Below are 21,385 nucleotides of genomic sequence, written 5' to 3'. Positions count from 1 at the left end.
TTGCTCCAACGAAACTCCAGATCCAGTAACTTCTTGAAAATCGATGAATATTTAGAAGTATATTACTTATTCAGTACACTTTTTAAGCAGTTCCAGTAATGGTGGGCCTTATCGTACAGTGTGGGCCCAATTACAATTGAGTCCTCAAACGGCAACTAGAATACATTTTCTATTTGACAAATATATTCCTGAAGAAGGAAATTCATTTCTCTATTTATATTTAATTTACGTCATGCTTCTTCATTTCGAGATTTATTTAACAAGAATAGTTATTTTCGTACATCTGGATCTGTAATAAATTAGTCACAAAATGATTTGCGCTTTGACTGATTCGTTATCTAACATTTATTCAGTACCAATATAAAAATATGGAGTTTACTGGACAACTAAATAATGTGAGTTATCATATCTAAGTGATTCTGTACTATATAAACATTACATGGGATAGAACATGTTAAATGAGGCGAAATATCTGTTTCCCTATCCTCTTCTGTATACGCGTTGAGTGGTCACACTGGCTCCACTTCGTATGCAGTGCATTTATGGGTCCACTGTGCCACGTCTGGTTGTCAGATGAATATGGATGCTTCAGTGCAATGTGAAATAGCAAATAAACTGAAATACCTGGGGGAAAACCGCAACACTGCTACGTGCCCCACAATAAATCCCAGAAATCATAAACTGGGACCAAACCAAGGCCGGCATGGTGGGAAGCCAGCGACTAAAATGATATCAAATATGTTGTGTCCAAATCATTACTTTCGCTTTCTGCCATCTTGTGGTGTTCAGTTCGGCAGACTCGACTGAACTGTAAGGATACGTGAGGGTGTCACGGAGTTCTGGAGTAACTGGTTGCTGCATCTCAGCATAAAGGGAAAGGTTCTAGGCAGAGGATATTAGTTAAACAATAGCGCTATCCGTGTAACAGGCTGTAGAAGCACATACGGTTCCGAGACGTCGAGGTTCCTATATTTTCTACAGTCTAGAATCTAGACATTCGGCTCACAGCGGTGACCCTGACAGCATTACTCGCCGGCCGGCCGGCCGGCCGCTCTTTACTCCAGGAAAAATTCCTGGTACTCATTTCTCTTAGAGATTGAGTCGTCCCCAAGACCATAATGCGACTAGAAGGATTAGGTCAGTTGAAAAATCTAAGGATCGCATCGGGAATCGAAAAAAAAAGGCCTTCTGGTTTGCAGCATAGTGCCCCAACATACAACGATACGTTCCCCCCTTGTAAAACATGGCATAGCAAAAAATATTTCCTTTTTAAATAGTGTATGTGTTCAATGTCTATGATAATTAAGTCTCTTGCTGCCAGAAGGTATTAATTACGTCATAAATAAACACTCTTAGGTATGTTATCCTAGTAATGTTTGGATTATTCATACTTCATGATGTGAAACATAAAGTTAAGTCGGAAAAATATTTTTTTTTTTACATTTATGGTCAAACAGGGTTAGAGAATACGGCGTTTGCTGCAGTTACGAATAATATGATCTAACGTAAGTTTTGACAGACTTCCTCATAACTTTATTTTCTACAAATATTTTAAATCCTTTGAACCGTGCAACGGTTCTTCTCNCCCCCCCTCTCCTGGACGCAGTCCGAGGCTTCCTGCATACTAAGAACGAATGCCTCTCTCCCCCGTTGACTTCGGGAAGGTAACATCGCTGAGTCCAAATTTAGTTTCGTTATGTTGAATTGATTTTGTGAAATTCGGTTTCGGCCAGTAGCAGTGTCTGAAGGGGGAAGAGTGCCCTCACGACGTGGTCAAGGCTGGATCAAGTCGTGAGGTAAAACTTTGTGCTGTAATTCAGGAAACGCAAGTAAGTGACTTACTGTTGTAGATGGTTTCCTTTCAATTATGAACGCCGTGTGGCGTTAGATAATTTGGTTTGGTTTTGGGTTGTGTTGAACAGCTGATCGCCCCTCAGGCGTGTTGTAACTTGTTTATGTTTCCTTGTGCCCTTAAGGCTGGCGTAAGTACATGTTGTACTGGAGAGTGGAATGACGCCATGAGGCGAGCCAGACTTGAGTTCTGTGCGGCTAGGCACAGCGTAGCCCTGTATTAATTATTTATTACTTGTTCTGACCAGTCCCTGCCCATCAGGCAGAGTCCACCTGTATACTTATGTTAACAATATATATATTTATTTATATGTTTGGAAACGCCAGTTGTATTTATGTATACTTGTGCTGTCTGTTCCCTATCAGTTCGGACTAGCCGATCCGCCCAGCTTGGCCCATAGTGCCGACAGTGGTTTTCATCTCCCGAGATCCCCTACTCGACCTTGGGGAGGCATAGTACATCACGTGCAAGCAAGTCGTTTCTTATGAGCCTGTCCCTTACCCAATTGAGCAGGGGTTCACGGTACTGAGTGGGTAGAAGAACGGGGTTCTTTACCCACAGGGTCAAGGGACACGGCTCACCTTATAATGATATTATGATGGAAAATAAATAAGTTCAATGCATCTACATCAAAAACAATATTGGCAGAACTTGAAAAAATGTGGTGGATGAAGAAAAATACGTATCTTGTCCTATTTGCACTTACGTTTCTGTCACTGTCTTCCCACCAGTGACAGGAACGTGACATATTCAACACGACTGCTTCACTGGCAGATAATTCCATGACAAAATAAGCCGGAAGAATGAATCGGAGTGTTCGAAGGACAGTGTGTGTGTGTGTGTGTGTGTTTGTGTGTACATTATAGAGTGCTGGAGTGGGGATGTGTACAGTTATGGTTGTGTAATCTCCATGGCATCCTGACATGAAGCAGCCTCATAAAATTATTTGAGTTTAAAACCAAATCAGTACGAATATCAACTAGAAGTGGAATTTTAATTAGAAGCTTTAAAAACGGAATGGGACATTTCATTCCGAGAACAAAAGTTTCCTTCAACAGGAAAGATTCAGTTACTCTCACGATTCAGAACAAATCAAGCCCTCAACGGCGTTAAAACACGGAGTTGCTGACGTTTGAGAGCAGAGAGACCGAGATGGGTCTCCTTGCCTCTAGAAGGCTCACACGGCAGGAACAAGAGGCTCACATTCTCCACTAAACAAGACACTCCCCTACGTTACCAGGGAAACTGCCTCTCTATTGCTCTACTGCCCTTTGTTGGACCTTAGTCAATTTTCAGTCTCTCGATGTTTTACACAGACGGTCGGATTCCTTGGACCAGTGAACAGCGCGTCGAAAGGCCGATACCTACACACAGAACAACATAAACACAGAATAAACACATACAGACATCCATGCTGAAAGTGGGATTCGAAACCACGACCCCAGTGTTTCAGCAGGCAAACACAGTTCGTGCCCTGGACCGCGCAGCCACTGTGATCGTCTTACGAGTAAAATCGCTGACACAAATTCTAATTATTCCCCGTGTCACTCAGGCAAACATCCTTACAAGACTACGAACGGAAATTAGAATTGTCTTGAAACTAAAATTACTTGCAGGGAGGTGGGCCATGGGAGATTAACCAAATCTGATGTTGCGGGGTTTTTGCTGCACTCTCGGTTACTTGCTGAACTCAATCAAAGACATAAACTATACTGTAACGATAGTAAGTACCACTATTGCGCTTACTTGTCCACTGTAAATGTCAAAGCTACTCACAAATTGTAAGCGGTTGTAAGGGCAGCAAGCAAGATGCAGACCTAGGGAGGGGTGGTTCCAAGATGTGACGTATGAGCTAAGGCGTGTGAGGATTGGTAAATGGAAAGAGAAGGCACAGGAACGAAAACATGACGGCTAATTGTGAAGGAAGCCAAAGCTAACCAAGGGCTGTAGAGCTGAGAAATAAGAAGAAAAATGGTAGCAAGCTTCAAATTACTGCATCGTATTGAAACAAGGTGGAAGGGGGAAGATTGAAGATCTACGTGAATATGAAATACGCAGGACATAAAAACACTCGAAATGAAATATACAGAGTACAGTGAAAGAAATATGTTATATTGAAGACACACATTAGATAGATTGCGAGGTTTCGAATGTAAATATCGTACACGTTGCTAAGATGCAAAAGCTACATTGAAATTAGCTGACTAACACATACAGAATGCAGAAGTGAATTAGAATTAGTCTTACATGTACTTATGCTGACACTTCTTGTCCAAAAAATTATACACGATATTTAATAAATTGAGTTAAAGGTTCAAAGGGAACTCGGTTAAATGATCAAGTCCAGAAAGGCCGCACCATAGATCAAGCGGTTAGTCGACGGCTTTACACTGCGGTGGCCCTGGTTCGAGCCCAGGTCAGCTCTTGTCGGATTTGTGGTGGACCATGTAACACTAGGGTAGGTTTTCTCCGAGTACTTCGGTTTCCTTTACCAATTCTCATTCCACAGTCAGCGCCACACTCCGCATGCATTACCCGGGGCTGGCAAAATAGGCCAGCAGTGGCCGCTGTACCAAGTGGAATCAGTCTCTCCCCATCCAAAGAAACTAAAGAAAACAAGAAGTTTCCGTCAACTCATGTCTAGAAATCACTGCCTACTGAGATACGGACGAGTTTTCGTGATGTTCACATGTTGAGAAGAGACGAAGAAGGACCCGGGACCCGTGTGTGAAGAATTGCAGCTGCTGAAGGTGTGGGTACTCCACTTGTCTACTAGAGAGCTCTCCTTACCCACTTACCCACACAACATCCACCAAGTGCAATCGCTCACTCCTCCTGACCACCGTACAAGGGCGGAGTTATGCACATTGGCACCTAGCAAAATGCCTTGTAAACACATAGTTTGTGGTTAAATTCTGTTTACTGACGAGGCAGCATTCACAAGGGTCGGTATTGCGAAATGTCATAATACCCTCGTCTGGGTGGATGATAATCCCTACACCACTGAGGCATCAAGACATTAACATCGATTTTCCATGAATGTCTGCAGAGGTTCTTACGTCATCAATTCCAAGAACTAGCTGTCTTACATAACAGATTAATGGGCGCAATGTGCCGTCGTTTTTTGTGAGTGATTTAACAGCAGCTCTTGGAACTTATGCCACTTCTTCACAGACAGTACACGTGGTTCGTGCATTTTCCTCCGCATTCTCAGACAGCACTTCAAAGAGATTTTCGGTGGATACTGAATAGGACGCGCGGGCCCCGTCAACCAGTCTGCGAGACTCTTGCACTTACTCTAATTTGACCCTGTGACTACTGGGACACTTAAGGCTTAAAGGTATCCTTGCAATAGACCGTGAAGTCCCGTAAGGTTGTGAGAAGACGAGGTTCCCACATTTGCTATACAATCGGCTCAGAGATGGAGGTAAAGTTGTCAGCCCTACGCGCCGGCCGCCCTTTCCTCCCCAGAAAGATACCTGGTACTCATTTCTGTTAGAGGCTGAGTAGACCCCAGGACTATAGTGCGGCTAGAATTATTAAGCAAATTCAAAAAATCCACGACATCCGGGCTCGAACCCGCGTCATTCTGGCTTGTAGCATAGTACCTCAAACAACTACAAACCCGCGTGCTTTCGGTATTACAGTAACGAGCAAAATATGTCTCTCTGGAGATTCGAATAAAAGCAGGGATTTTCGACACAGTGCGAAATTCTGTGCAGCAAAGACCTGAATATTGTGATGAACTGCATGGGAACCAAAGGCAAGGTTTTCTGCTGATTCCATAAGCACATTATCCATATCTCTGCAAGCATTCGCTTCTGCGCACACCTTGAATTTTTGCTCACTTTATTTACTACATCTACTTACTCGTATATCCTGTAACCACCATAAAAAGACGGTATAAAATTACTCCAAAGAGAGAGGGATATTGAGAGAATGGAAATTTTCCCGCATTGTTTTATAAACAATTTGAATTATCGTTCATAGAAGTTTTCAAGCCAAAGTTGTTCACTTCCTGAACAAAGTTACAGCTCCTTCCCTCGCGCAAACGCAGAAGAAATGAAGCGTCACAAAGGAACTGCGCACCTCATAAAAATTGCATGACAAAGAACGACCGCTGCCTCAGGCAGACCTGCACGCCAGTGCTGAAGGAACGCCTGAGCACTTAAGTTGAACCGCGTAGCCCCTGAGTGGCAGACGTCCATGTGTGCATTGCAGCTAAAGTTGAACTGTTGGTGTCACTTGCAACAATATCTATCGCCTTTCTTTCCGTACGTATTTCTGTCCATAAGAGAAGAATTTGATGATGAACACGAAGGAACCGCAGTCTTGTGATGTGACGGAGAATCGCTTTCGTACCGTTTTAATGTTCCTGAGAATTTCAGGCGTCCCAATCAACGTGAAGAAAGGGTCCATACTACATTCTACCTATAATATCTTGATGGTAATCAATGTTTACGCGCTATATCTCGCATTTTATATGGATATCATAATACACAACGATGACTTCAACAATTTTATGAAGACTTTCCGATTAGTGAATGCCAGTTCAGCCGCATATTGGTTGCATCTTACTTTGAGGTAAATCAAATATTATATCTTCTTCTTATATTGTTATGCGCTACTTGCATCCAGGTGTTAGGTAGTGTTTCAGTGGCTACGTGAAAATATTATACACAAAAATCAAAACCTAATACGAGATTGCAAGTCCGAACATGTTGTAAGTGGATGTGCAAGGGATACGTTGGTGAAAGTAGCGAAATGCGGCATAGAGTAACACTGCGACTTACATGATTTCCATAATCTTATATCAAACAAAAAGTGTCATAACAAGATTTCTGTATCCTACGGGAAGTGTCGAAACACGAAGAGAAATTTATTAGGTTTTGTGAGATTTGAGGCTCCCTCAGCGGTGACTACTGTATTCTGAGATGTGAGAACGTGTAGTCTGCTACAAGTTTACCGATAATTCACATGACTCTGAAAGAAGGATGTAACACTTTGTTCAGAAACATGCCCGATCTACAAGAGTACATCATGTAATCATCGAAAAGTCGATACTGTTTAATATTTTTTCGGCATATGTTCCAGATGGCGTTTACGTGATTTTGAGCGTGTGCTTCGCCTCACGGAATCCTTCACATGGGAGGACCAGCCGACCAGAGATCCTCACACCGGACACCGTACACTAGCGGGGTGGATACCGCACCTTCAGAAAGTTACGAAATATGTCTACGCATTCACAGTTCTGCATAATCTAGTTCAATCAGGAGTACGGATATATACATCCCATGAATTGGTGTTCAGAGCCTGGTACCCTTTTGACACCCTCAGCAGTCCGGGATACGAGCTCACAATTCTTATGCAGGTATTTTCATAATTTTACTGCTTGGAATTCTGTTGTAATCAGTTGCGCATGGAAGCCACAGGGTTGAAGGTTGACAAAAGTTAGTTTCATCAAGAGTCAAATTATCATTGATCACGTTAAAGTAAGTTGTACTTGAAATTGAGATTATAGTTAATTACAGTTGCTCCAATGAACTCAACTTCTTGAAAATCAATGGAAATTTAAACGTAAATTAGTTATTCAGTGAAAGTTTTAAGCAGTACCAGTATTGGTGGACCTTGTCGTACAGTGTGGGCTAAATTTAATTACTCCTAAAACGCAAATAGACTACATTTGAAATATCAGAGAACAGTTTACCTATACGGACTTTACTATACTCTTCGTTTGAACACATTTCAATCAGATTAACTAGTAACAAGACTACATTTTCAAATCGACAAACATATTCTTGAAGAAAGCAATCCATTTTCTCTATTTATATTTAATTGGCGTCATGCTTGTTCATCTCAAGCCTTAATTTTAATCAACCACCATTTTCGTGCATTACGGAACATTTGAATCAGGAATAAGTTAGTTAAACACTGATTTTCGTTCTAACTGATTCGTTATCTAACATTTGTTCATCACAAACATAAAAAATGTGCAGTTTACTTACGACTAAACAGTGTACGTTATCTGAGTGATTCTATGTTACATAAACATTACATGGGAAAGAACGTGTTAAAATAGGCGATATATTGGCTTCCTTATCCTCATCTCTATAGGACTGGAGGGGTCACGCTGGCTCCACTTGGTATGCAGTGCATTTATGGGTCCAGTGTGCCTCGTCTGTTTGACAGCTACATTTGGATCGGTCACTGCAATGTGAAATGGCAAGGAAACACAAGTACTCGGTTGAAAACCTACCCCAGTGCTACGTGTGCCACCACAAACCCCACACATCATGAACAGGTCTCGAAACAGCGCCTCCATGGTGTGAAGCCAGCGCACAACAGCCTGGGCAATGACATCACATATGCTGTGTTCAAATTATTACTTTCGCTTTCTGCCATCTTGCGGTGTTCAATTCGGCACTCACCTGAAATGTAAGCGAGGTGTCACTGAGTTCTGGAATGACTGGTTACTTCATCATAATGGGAAGATTACAGGCAGAGGAACAAAACTCAACCTCCGTGGTCTGTAGCGAACTACACCGACCGAGCGACCGCCGCTTGTCGACCAAGTTAGTGCCAACTTTTTGAGGATAGAGGGCGTCACGTTATCAGTGAACGGATCCCCACAGCCTTTAATCTCGACTTTAAGAGCGGAGCCGCTATTTCCTTGAAATAGATCCCCAGTTATCCTCACTAGGTTGAGTAGACCCCGTTCCAGACTCACTACATCTCAGAAAATCTGGTAGCGCTGGGAATCGAACCCGGGACATCTGGATCTGTAGCCAGGGACTCTGACCACTAGACCACAGATGATATTAGTAAAAAGTAACGCTATCTCTGTTAACAGGACGTAGAAGCCCATATGATTGTGAGATGTCGAGGGTACTATATTTTCTAGACAATTGGCTCACACATATCGGTGACCATGTCAGCCATACGCGCCGAACCAGCCGCCCCTTAGTTTCATGAACATTTGAGGTACTAATTTCTACTAGTGGCCGGGTCGGCCTCAGGGCTATTGTGCGGCTAGAAGGATTAGATCATTTGAATTTTGAAGGATCTCATCGGGAATCGAACACACGACCTTGTGGCTTGGAGCATAGTGCCTCAGCCAACAACGCTACCGCTCCCCTCCGCAGAAGTAGGTTATAACTAAAAAAACTCTTTTTTTAATAGTGTATTTTTCAAAGTATATGATATTGAAGTCTCTCGCTTCAAAATGTATTAATTATGTCATATATAAACACGGTCTAGTACGTTATCCTACTAATATTTGGATTATATATATTACATGATGTGAAACATGAAGTAAATCAATCCTGAAGCATTACGTACTATATCCTTTCGAAACGGCATTACCCATCGACAGTTTACATCTAACTAAATTCACAGAGCTCATCCGTTCTTGAGAAACCGTCAGTTATCCAGCTACTCAAGAAATTCACAACACTGTATGGAACCCGGAAGTTTATTATACTACTGCCCCATCCCCCTTCTCTAAGAACCATTTTAATATTATCCATCCACCAGCGTCTTAATCTTCCTATTGGTCTTCTCGTCCTAGATTTCAGACTAATATCCTATACCAATATGCATTTGCCTTCCCCCTTTCGAGCTACATGCCATGCCCACCTCATCCTCAACTTTAACATTCCAAGTACATTTGGCGAAGATTACAAGTTATGAAGTCATTATTGTGTACTTTCCTCCAATCTCCCGACACTTCATCCTTTTCTGGTCTATGTATTCCACTCAGCACCTGTAACCGTCCTCCTTAATCCTACGTTGTGCTCCCCTTATCACCGTCCTCTCTCTTCTAGTGGATGTCGCGAAGTTGGGTGGGAAGGGAGGAGAATTGTGGTTGTTGGTGCTGGTAGGCGAGAGTTCGCTTCCTGTACACCCTTAGGTGTCTCGCAAGTAGGTAAAGACGGGAAGATCTGGGTTCTGCTCTGTAACTGGTAGATGTGAGTTCTTATTCCGGGGTCTTATACGGGTCTGGCTCGGGCAGGGCAGGAAGAATCTTTCACTACAATCACACACACCTCTTTACACCGTTGCACTTAGTAATTATTTAATTCACTTCCGTTAACTGAATACAACGGAAACTAATGTTTACAATTAATTGTATTTAATATGTAATACTTTCTTTTCTGAAGGAACGTAGTGGTAAATTTGAAACTGACTTCGCCGAAAGTTGGATGAAGACTCCTCGAGGTGGAATGCACTCTCTCTGAATCCTGAGGTTCACGAACCCCAGACTCCAGGAGAAATCCACTCCTCCACTTTGCAATTGGTTAAGTTTTCAAACTAGGAGGTTCCCTAAATTTTGAATTCCCAATCATGTTGCTTTACTATATGATTCCGACAGATGCTGACCTGACGCTAAGTTTGACAGCCCCTTGATGCATTACGATCAGGGCAAGAGGCTCCGGCCGTCCCACTTCTAAGTTATCGCTGTTCCGAGCTGTCAGCTCTCAAATTCTCAAAGACTTTCCGACTTTGCTGAAACTGCCAGAATTCCAGGAAAGTACCAGATGTTACTTCCTGTCCACATAACAAAACTTGAACTATGTCCCTTCTGCGTGTAAGAGTTGGCTATCTGCCGGATCTCTTCGTATTTTCTTGATATTATCTTAATATAGGTATAAATAATACACAATAGTCCACCAGTTAGAATGAACGGTTACACACACCCTACCCTCAAACACATTCGGTATACGTTCCTCCATTAATATCAGAGACCAAGTTTCACACCCATGCAGAACCATGTTTCATACTCATATAAAACGACCGACAAACTTGTAATTTTGAACGTTTTAGTCTTCATGTTTTTAGCCTGTAGATTACAACACGTTATCTTAAAAAAAAAGTAATACGATTATATTGTACGGATCTTCGGAAAACCCATTTCCGTATAAGTTTATGGAACCGTGAATAAAATATCCGATAACAAACTTGTTATAAAATTATTCTGAATGTGGTTTTAAGATCCTCAAACATGTGACTGAAAATGCATGGCAATACATAAAACCGTTTCTACATTTTACAATAAGAAAAAATAATCCTTGGCACTACAGCCCCAGTGGGCCTAGGCCTACCTCCATGAACTTCTCCGTTCACTTCGGTTTTTCTAGATCTTACACATTCGGTAGGACTCCTTGGGCGGATGATCAGCTGGTCGCAAGGACAATAAGACATTATAACCATAAATACAAATGCGTTTGTTCAGCGAGTGATAATAAATAGTGGGTTATACGATATTTACGAAACTGCAGCTGAGATAAAACTCAAATGGACAACGTGACAGAGATCAGAAAGTCAACATAGCTGTAGCCTGATTATAACCACGATATGAATCACAGTGTTGTCTAATTACGGCATAAAAATATAGTTATGAAGATGCATGTCTGCTGAAATGTGGCGGCGTTCAGTCGGGCAGAATGTTATTGGAGTTAAGGTGAAACCTGTTGCCTATAATTCCCGCCTACGTCTTTGCATTGAATAGGTAGGAAACAAACTCACCGTTCAAAGTCGAAAAAAACACATATGCCTACCTAAATCTCAAAAACACTTCCGTTCATATGATATACTGCAAATATACATACGAGTATATTAAATTACTTCCTGTTTCATGCATATTCCACAGAAAAGTATATAACAAACGTAAACGTAATATTCATAAGAAAATATGTATTAATATGGAAGTTATATTTTTCCTTGTAGATATTTGCAACAAATTTCTACTTGACCATTTTCTGTGGGTTCCAACTCTTATATGCTACGCTGATTATGGTCGCGTGCAGTCAGCTGCAGAAGCTCAGAACGAACCTCTTGGACATAAAACAAAAACTGGTTCCATCAGGAGCTGATTCTGGCAGTGACGGGGAAGAAGAGCCAGTTTCCCGCTCCGAGGACCGGTTCTGCCGCATGCAGACACAACTGAACGAGTGTGTTCGGCACCATCAAGCCATACTGCAGTACGTCATTACTTTCACAGTACACGTGAGTTCATTACAGGAAGTGGTAAAGGTAAGGCTGTCCCTCTGCTCAATTAGTTAATCACCACGCCATGAAGACGTATGGGGGAGTGGGGGAGACCTACGCTTTTCTTGACCTTGGAACTAGTTTAAGATAAGAGGTCAGCTACACGCCCCCGCCGCATTGACCCTGGAGAAAGACTCCACGCTAACGGATAGCTGGTTGGGCACAAGCGTCTTTCTAGATGCCGAGGAAAAATAAAAAATTCTTGCACCGCTGGGAATTTAATACCGGTTGTCCACCCCGTAACCGGTCGCTATACCGCCCGAACTGTCCCCACTCCCATTCCGAATACATAGTAACATTTTTGTAAAATGCCCTTTTTACAATTTCAGGTACATGCGAGCTATGGAAGACACAATGAACTTCCTGTTTTGTGGTCTGTTCCTGATACTGCTTACTACACTCTGCTTCTTTTCCTTCTCCGCTGTCGCGGTAAAATATCTATTTCTTTCTGATTATGCAGTGATGTTTCAATGATAATTTTCGTGTGTTCTGAACATTTATTCTTTCTACGTATCAGTGCACATACAGACAATGATTTACTACTGCTATGCATTATCAAGTTCTATATGTCATGCGTCTAAAGGAACTGGGGATTTATAAAGAAATCTACCCTTTTAACAGGCCGTGGAGGTCCATAGGTTCGTCAGACGTCAAGGCTCCCACATTTTTACACAGTCGGCTTACAGATGACAGTGAGGTTGTCACCTTAAGCGCCCAACGCTTTTATCCCAAGGGTGATACATGATTCTCATTTCTATTACAGACTGAGTCGATATGAGGTCCATAGTGAGTCTGGAAGTAATATGTCAATAAGAAAATCTAATGACATTGGGATTCGAACCCACGAACATTGTGCTTGCAGCATAGTGCCTCAACCAACCACACTACGGCGTGCCCCGGGAATGTATAAAGGGGATCATTAAATGCTGATCATTTCTTAGAAATTTGTAACTCCATCGATTTACTTTTTCCTTTAATTTCTTAGCCAAAAATAAAATTCATTCATCTTTTCCGAAGTTACAGTCCGAATTGTAGAAAAGCGATCACATACGTTTCGATAGGACGAACGGAATACATTATCAGATATCAATGAATTAGGAACATTTCATTCAGAAAAGTATTTTAAATAAAACACCCTATAGAAGCATATTCGAAAAGAAAATATTTCATGTAAGCAAGCAATAATTTATAATTTGATGTTATAAAGCTGATCTATTTTTCTGAATCTGCCCCTCTCTTCATGCAGATACCCAGTCCCCAGTAACATTGCAATAACTGCAAAAAATATTCACTGCAAGTTCTTCTTCTTGCCTTTCAACGTGTAGTGGTCCTATGCTGCAAATCCTAATGTGGCTATTCAGACGAAACTCATTTTTATCTCGGGGACCTGAATACGGATAATATTTGAAAAAAAAATGTATATGTAGACCTACAATTTTTAAGCGAATGTTTCTTTTTTATCTAGAGCTGGGGAGACATAACCGATTTAACGGAAATTCTCATCATATATGTAATGGCGATATTTTACGTCTGTCTGTTATGCAGACTTGGGACGGAACTCACGCTACAGGTATGTGGAAACTGTAATTGTATTTGTACACAGTGACTGGTATGTTCCATATTCGTTCTGAAACTCCTGTTACATGCGTAGGGGCTACTGTTCCAGGCTGAAAGGGTGAGAGACGCTGCCTGGGGGTGCGACTGGGTGGGAACCCCTGTCTCATTTCAGCGCTGTCTGGCCTTCATCATCGCCACAGCCAACAAGGAGTTCACACTCACAGCCGGGAAATTTGTGCCTGTGTCCAACTCCACCATGATGAGTGTAAGTACATGCGAGTAAAATGGAAATGGAATGATTTAAATTGCATTAGGCTCATTACATGTACCTCCAAAGTCCACAATTCTTTACCATCTAAAGGTTTCGAGAAGACTGAATGCGAACATGTGACTTCGGAAGATTAGCCGCTTTTGTTATTCAGTAAGATGCCAGTATTTCGGAAACTGTCCTCATTGTCAGGAACACCGTTTCGATATACGCTCCATATCGAAGATTAGAAGTTTCAATTGTCTTCTATCAAAACAGGAAGCATTTTAATTGATTCATATTTGGACCATACATATCGTCCTATTTTTAATGTGGACAATTTTTCAGAGATTCGAGTCTGTTTCCGTCCCCAAGTAAAAAACAAATCAATTCAGCTGGGCCCAACTCATATAACCAGTCCATATTTCCGCATATCAGAACCAGCACAAGGTAGGACATAAACAACAAACTACAGAAACCATCGTGCCAATTGCATGGGACACTGCATGGTCTCTCATACGTGGCATTCTAAAATATTTGTCTGAACTCCAGCAAATGGTTTTTGTTTATATATTCGGACTTAATTTGGTTCTGTTGCCCGAAGACAAGGACTTATTTTTCGACTGGACCAAACTGCAGCTGCTATATTTCAACTGTACTCGACGTCGGCTATCTTCCAACTGACTGCTGTGTAAGTCTGTCTCATTTTACGATCGACGGTCAGTCGGCCAGTCTGTCTTGGCATAAAGCACCCATCTGGAGCTTGCTACCAGATCTTTCTTACTGTTTGACAGGTATGGTTTCTTTTTTGTGGGCGCCCTCTCTGACGAGAGGGTGTTTCACGACTTTAGGGCATAACTGCAGGAGGTGATTTCTTAGGTCTTTGTGATCAAAAAAGTACATATAAACATGTGTCCGAATTTGGACGGTTACGGAGTTATGACCGTTTTTTATTCCCGTACATGCCCTCATATAAACCGCTTCTTTCATCTGGCAGGTCGCTATTTTAAGCCAGCTACAGACAGAGCGTTCTCGTTATCTCGACACTTGAGATGTTCCTACGGCGGGGTGGGTTGGTATGTCCGGCGCGGTTCACACAAGAGCGGCAGCCTGTGTTGCGGCCGGCGGTGGCATTTTTGAGAATCAGCTTTAAGCACCAATAAATTCAAATTAAATGTAATTTCACGAAGTTAACTTTACCTTCATACTTTAAATGTATCATGTATTATGCTGGTTTATTATTTTGTTTCGTTTATTGTCAGTAATCGTTACATTCTATTGAGAGTTTAAAATTGTCATAACTCCGTAACCGTCCAAAATCGGACACATGTTTATATGAATTTTCTTGATCACAAAGACCTAGGAAATCACGTCCTGCAGTTATGCCCTAAAGTCGTGAGACACCCTGTATATGCTGCTGGTCCTTGCCAGCGCAGTCCTTCTCGGGTCGCAGTCCCTTTCCACTCGAGACCATATATTAGTCTCAAATTTGAGACTTCCCCTTTCGTCGCCTCCTACGACTCGCAGGGTCACGGTGGAGGTATTCGAACCCGGCTCTACACGGGCTAGCTATCTGAATAGTGTTCGCTGCTCCTTATATAGGCTCGGCAGGGACCACATAGAAAACACATTGCTCCTCGGCAACAGATATCGGGTATTGTTGTCATGTTGTCACGCATTGCCTAGCAATGGACGCCCTACTGTTGCGTGAGGTCACAGCCTAACGGAGAGGGGTGTTTATCGAGCGTTGCGTAGTGACTGGATAAGTGAGGATATGTGACGTCATTCGCACTTCCTGTTGCCCAATCCAAGCGTTCATAAGTCGTCACCTAGCAAAGCACCGATACAATCCGCAAATCTCACGTTGCGCGCGTGCCCCGAGGCCTCGGTGTCTCAATAGTTCCTGCATAGAGCAAATACGCAAAAATATACTAAGTACAATAATAAAGAGTACAGAACATATTCATTAAGATATCGAGTTATGTCAACAATATTCAACTTATATAAAATTATAATGGATTTAGTAATCCACTCTAGATTGCAGCACCACCTACTGCATACAATTATTCCATTAAATTTAGCTGCCTTTCCAGAGTTTTTCAAGTTATTATAGTTATATACTCTGTGAGAAATTTGTTCTTAGTAATTTATCTTTGAAATTTCAGGCATTAAATGAATTTGTAGCAATTCTTCATAAAACATGAAATATTTTGTTTGTCACCAGGTAATGAACGAGTCCATCTCCCTATTCATGTTTCTACTCACCATGAAGGACAAGCGTGAAGAAACTGTCACGGAGTAGTCTACTCAGCATGAAGGACAAGCGTGAAGAGACTGTCACGGAGTATCCTACTCAGCATGAAGACCAAGAATGAAGAAACTGTCACGGAGTAGCCTACTCAGCAACAGAAACTGGAAAATGTGTCTGCTCCACACTGCAATATTTATTGTGTTTTGTCCCCTCATACTGATTTACAAATCCCACTGTGGCACAACCATTTGCACAATTCTTCAAGAAAAGTATTATTTTTGACGTAGTATAAAATGGGTAACTAACTGTAACTACTAGGATCCGAGGTAAAATTAAAAAAAAAAAATTTTAACTAGAATCTAATTGCTGTGTTATGTCAAACTTCACTTAATGGAAAGAGAAAAAACATGCAAGAAATCTGTTCCTCAACTTAAACTCTCAGCAAGCAGGAAACTACATTATTAAATGATATACAGTGAAAACAAAATAATGGCACCTTCTTCTCATAATATAGGAAACACAGGACAACTTTATTCTTTCCGCTATAGAGAAGGATATTTACTGCAATACAAGTATAATACAGCTGTATTAACTTTCTAACAACACAGCACAAAGTATATGTACTGACATAGCCATTCTCTTCCTTATTCTGTTATACATATTTTTGTTAAATTAACAAACACTTACGTAAACTTGAAACTCATGAATTTCCACGTTAGTAATTACACTCTGAAACAAATCACGCGAGTGAGTTACGGGCTGTGATATTTAAAATTTACCACCATTCATAAAGAAATCCTTTATATTTCGTTTATCAATTCCAGGGAACCTATGTTTCCTCCAAGGAACCTATCTCCCCTTGTCCTATGTCCATTGGCACATCCACTGAATGATTGTCATAACCACCAGATTCCAACATCATGAAATTCTGTATGAATAACAGAAGGCCAACTATTTCACACTACTAGGGCACGGCGAATTTGAGAATTGAACTAAAGTGGATTATTATGAATAGTAAAGCATTTAATAATATCTACTCACGACACATGACTCAGGGAGTTCAAAGAAATCAAATCATCTGTTTAATCCTGGCTTAAGACGAAAATATTTTAAGTTTGTCTCTATGGGAAATATACAACAACAAAAACGTGACTGAGAGAATTGGAAGAATAGTTTCAGTATACACTGAAGATTATTAACAAAATTCAATATACAACAGTGACATCAGTATTAGAAAACTAATACAATCCGATAAATCAATAAATCCAATTACATCACACGTACTTTCCAAGAAAATAAGAGAGTTTCTTGTAGAAAAATCAATTTTATTACGCTTCAATTATCCCGTATTTCACTTAAGAATAATGTGGTAAAACTAACTTTATCGAAATTTGAAAGCAGTATTGCGAAAATGAGGCCTGTGTGAGCTGTAAATTATAGCGGGTTTTCAATTCATGGTATTTCCAATTGACGGCAATTTTCCTTTAAATCTGACAGCAGGTACAGGCGGAGAATAAAATTTTCTCCTTTAATTTCAAGTGCCTCTTTCAACTGTCTGGTCATGTGGCTTCCTGTGAGACAATGCGAATGAGGAAAATCAAAAGGTATGATAATATAAAACCTACAGCGTTTATTATATTCCAGATCGTTGGAATACGGCGCTGTATGCTACAAGGCTCGAAACGAACGCCATCTACTGCTTTAAATTCTAATTAAATATGAGTAACATTAGTAACATTTTCTCTGGGTAAAAATGTGGTGAACGGTACCAGAAGTTCAACGGCGATAACAAGAAATCCCCCACTGGACACAGTCCTAAGCCACTTCTACCCATCACTTGATCCGCGCTTTCGACTTCCCTAGAAACTATTTCAGTGTCAACTTCCAGTCTCTGCCGTCTTCGACGTCCTCCTTCCTCCCCATATGTTACGCCCCCCGCACTGCCCAATATTTCGCTGTCCTAACTCTTATTAACACATTCCTCAAGTTTCGGCACTCACGCAGCGAAGTGGAATACGGCACTTACTACGGAGGAGATCAGATTAATTTCCTGCTCCTTTCATAACACATACGGCAGCCTGCTCGAAAGAAATTCAATTATATTGTATATTCATATGGAAGATTAACACTACACTCTGCAAAAACTGTCATAAGATAGGTAAAGGGACATCAAAACTAAAACAAAATTCTAATTTCTCTCATCAGCTTTACCACATAATTACAATATACTGACTGGTGCATTGCATCACTAAGTAAGCAAATACCACGGAAGACCCCAAATATCTGTATGCATACACATGGCGATATCAATGAAGAAGTATATAACAGTCTTCACGGACAAGTGAAAATAAATGTAACTCTGTGTTCTTCCAGGACACCAGCATGAAGCCGGCAGTAAGCAGTGTCTACTTACCTGGCTGCCTTATCACACCAATCTCCAAGTCTTCTCTTCACAGGCTGACTTCCCATTGAAAAGTGACAACTGAACTCTATCACCAACAAGCTTCTATTAGCTAAACTCCGCTAATCGGATTTCTGAATCTGGTTTAACTAGATGCGGAACAAATGTAGAACACCCCCTCAGACAGTTGATTCTCCTGTTATCCTCGGTTTCCACGTAACGTGTTATCAATCTCAGGGTAACACCTTTATTTATACAACCGTATTTGTTGCCACGGAAACGTGTTTCAGTTAACCGTTATCTAGCAACAGACGTACCTGTTGTGCTTTTCAGACTGCACAATTCCGTCGTTTATGTGTCATGTCACAGTGTTCTTCTGGTATCTCGAAGGATTCGGGAAATTAAACAACCTCACAAAGGAATTCAGATATTTAAAATATAAATTAGCACAAATGTCACACATCCGTGCAAGCCTGCAAGTGGGAGACAAGAACGGTTGTAGTGAGAGAGGCCACGAGAGTTTAACCAAATTTGGTCTCGCCAGGTTTTACTCTGCTATTAGTAACTTGATTAACTCCTTCGAATGCCTTAAATACAGAACGCCATTAGTAAATACCACGAGTATATGGTCTTACCAATGACGACAGGCCGCGCCATAGCTCAAGCGATTAGTCGCTGGCTTCCCATCGCGGCGGCCCGGGTTCGATCCCGGGTCTGGTCAACTGAGATTTGTGGTGGACAAAGTGACGCTGGGGCAGGTTTTCTCCGAGTACTTCGGTTTCCCCTGCCAATCTTCATTCCAACAATTGCTCCACAATCATCCTCACCTATCATCGGGCTGGTACAATAGGCCAGCAGTGGCCGCAGTAAAAGGGACTTAGTCCCACCCCACTAGCAATAAAAAAAAATGTCGACAGGTGTTGTGCCCTGAAGGCCGACTCCCGGTAACATATTAAAAGAGTATTTAACTTTTTTATTTTTTTTATTTTAGGGGAAAATGTTGGCTAGAATAGAGTTAGTTTTGGGAAATACTTGTAAGACGTACGAAAGAGGATGTAAGAAGGGTTAAGAAACTTCAAAGAATTTCTGCGTAGAGAATTAGACGGACGTTAGACTTTGACGCGTCGATGTCTTGTCAGCAGAATTACGTTGAAGGTACATCGAAATGCTAACTCTGAAAAATCTACACTTGAGTGAGGGAGGAACGTTTGCAGGTAAAAGTGTTAGCCAAATGGACAAGCAGTAATGGGGCGTGTCCACCCATAAGGATCCCAACCAACGAGAGCCGCCACCTTGGGATAAGACGTCATTGGAAGCGGACCTGCACCCTTCGGGAAAGTAATCAGTTAGCAAGAATAAAGATATATAACCCAGAGAGCAAATTAGTAACGAAATGATTCAAACCGTAATTTTGGCCAGTTGTCGCCGAAGGCTATGCTGGAAGAAGCTCCGCCTGGGTGCCAGGCAACGCCATCCGTCTGCAGTCTCAACGCAAAGTAAGTGGAACTACTCTTATCGCAATGCTTAATGATTGTGATATTATTAAAGTGTAACTTCCTCAATGGGACATGAGTTAGGAACGTTAGAACAAGGGTACAGAGCGTAAGAGTGATTCATCAGAGGGATGCAGATGTAGGCTTGTGTAATATGGAGACTGCAGAGGGTGTGTCTAGCTGCAGGGATGTGTAAAGATATTGTAGCGTGTTTCGCGTGTCACGCTACAAATAAATTCACGTAGGTCTCAAATTCCGTAGAACTTTTATTGTTCTTCACACGCTTTACAATTGTTGGCCTACACAATTTCTCGGCGGTACTCGACTGTCTTCTGCGGTGGATGTTCCAAGGCTCTTTTTCGACGGCTGGATAAAGACTGACTGTGCGAATGCATTCAACCCCGCTATATGACCTCGGTCGCTGCTATGCAACGAACCCTTTGTTATAACCATGGAGACTCCTGTTAGAACTACAATAGAGCGACTTTTGTTTCCTATGCAACAGTCTATTCTAGCGTTTCCACAGAAGTGACTCTTCTGGATTCCCGACACGTTACAATATATATATAGTGGATGAGTAGAATATGAGAAAGAGGAGACTAGCGACCTGCAACTGGGTGAAAGGAAGGCTAAGATGAGGTCCAAGAATCGTCTAAGAAGGTGCAATGTGTCATCCGACACCAGTCGACTCTTTAATTGTGATATTACTAAAATGTATATAGTTGTGTACTGATTGCTTATACTAATATAGGGTAGCATATGGTGAGGATGTGGGTTTTTGTTTTTGTGATTTCCTCCCTTACCACATTTCGTACCTGCGCCCTCCTGCCAAGCCCGGTGAACAGTGTGCCCCTAGCCAATGAAGCAACGATCGAGGAAGTAATTCAGTCTTTTTCTTAGCCCCCCCCCCATGTCTACAGTACAACAGGAAATAACAACTGCGCTTGCAAACTGAAATCGGCTGCGCGGGAAGCAAAACTTCAAAATGGTGTATCCTACCGTTGCAGGAAGGGAGGGGGAATAGGGGATAATTCTGTTAATATGAAACAGAAAAATCTATAAACATACTCGAAATTAAACAGAATGAACACTTCCAAATGACTGCTTCTATTGAGAATATCAGTATATTAGAGGATTTGTGATATTCCGAATATAAACTTTGTGTTGTGAGGATGCAAACACTGCGACGAGATAACCTTGTTCCCCCTCTCAGTATGAAATAACACTTATACTATGCCAAGGTCAAGTAGCTGATCTCTTATTCGTAATTACAAAAAAAAAAAAAAGTAGATATGCGTAAAATATAAATAATTTCTATAGAACTGGCTGAGAAACTCGGTTAATTCTGTGAATCCATGACATAACAACTTCCCCGTGTGGTTAATTACACAATTTTCCAATACCTGTATATCAGTTGAAACTTTTCAGGTGAAGGTAATTGCTTTCCTGGTCAAAGTAACCGCCCTCTTCAGTCACGCAAACGCAGAGGGAAAGTTAAGACGTCAGTGAACTTTGTGCCTCATAAATATTGCACGGC

At 41.5% G+C, this 21,385-nt stretch overlaps 1 protein-coding gene across 4 annotated transcripts; it reads left to right on the top strand.

Moving 5' to 3' along the window:
* The first annotated feature begins 1,655 nt into the window (after nucleotides 1-1,655).
* LOC111869582 (odorant receptor 7a-like) lies at nucleotides 1,656-16,670 on the top strand. 4 transcript variants are annotated; one of them, XR_002843692.2, is made up of 6 exons: nucleotides 1,656-1,829; nucleotides 6,947-7,223; nucleotides 11,579-11,832; nucleotides 13,365-13,469; nucleotides 13,566-13,721; nucleotides 15,928-16,670. XR_002843692.2 is itself a non-coding variant. In XM_023861218.2 (6 exons), exons 1-6 carry the CDS (start codon nucleotides 7,218-7,220, stop codon nucleotides 16,003-16,005), a joined length of 714 nt encoding a protein of 237 aa, XP_023716986.1. In that variant the 5' UTR covers nucleotides 7,147-7,217; the 3' UTR covers nucleotides 16,006-16,670. The 4 variants fall into 4 exon arrangements, 3 of the variants coding, with proteins under 3 accessions (XP_023716986.1, XP_023716989.1, XP_023716987.1); XM_023861218.2 differs by lacking the exon at nucleotides 1,656-1,829 and adding an exon at nucleotides 12,229-12,328 and having other exon boundaries at nucleotides 7,147-7,223; nucleotides 13,551-13,721; XM_023861221.2 differs by lacking the exon at nucleotides 1,656-1,829 and having other exon boundaries at nucleotides 7,147-7,223; nucleotides 11,579-11,857; nucleotides 13,551-13,721; nucleotides 15,928-15,975; nucleotides 16,022-16,670.
* Nucleotides 16,671-21,385: the final 4,715 nt, after the last annotated feature.

This window comes from Cryptotermes secundus, unplaced genomic scaffold, assembly GCF_002891405.2.
Source record: "Cryptotermes secundus unplaced genomic scaffold, Csec_1.0 scaffold512, whole genome shotgun sequence".
In the NCBI taxonomy this organism is placed as follows: Eukaryota; Metazoa; Arthropoda; class Insecta; order Blattodea; family Kalotermitidae; genus Cryptotermes; species Cryptotermes secundus.
This window is presented reverse-complemented; position numbering and strand designations above follow the sequence as displayed.

Bases quoted from the DNA above. Each gene is read 5' to 3' on its own strand.
- LOC111869582 (XM_023861218.2), top strand. The intron at 13,470-13,550 runs GTATGTGGAAAC...TTACATGCGTAG, and splicing joins GGACGGAACTCACGCTACAG to GGGCTACTGTTCCAGGCTGA. The intron at 13,722-15,927 runs GTAAGTACATGC...GTTTGTCACCAG, and splicing joins CCAACTCCACCATGATGAGT to GTAATGAACGAGTCCATCTC.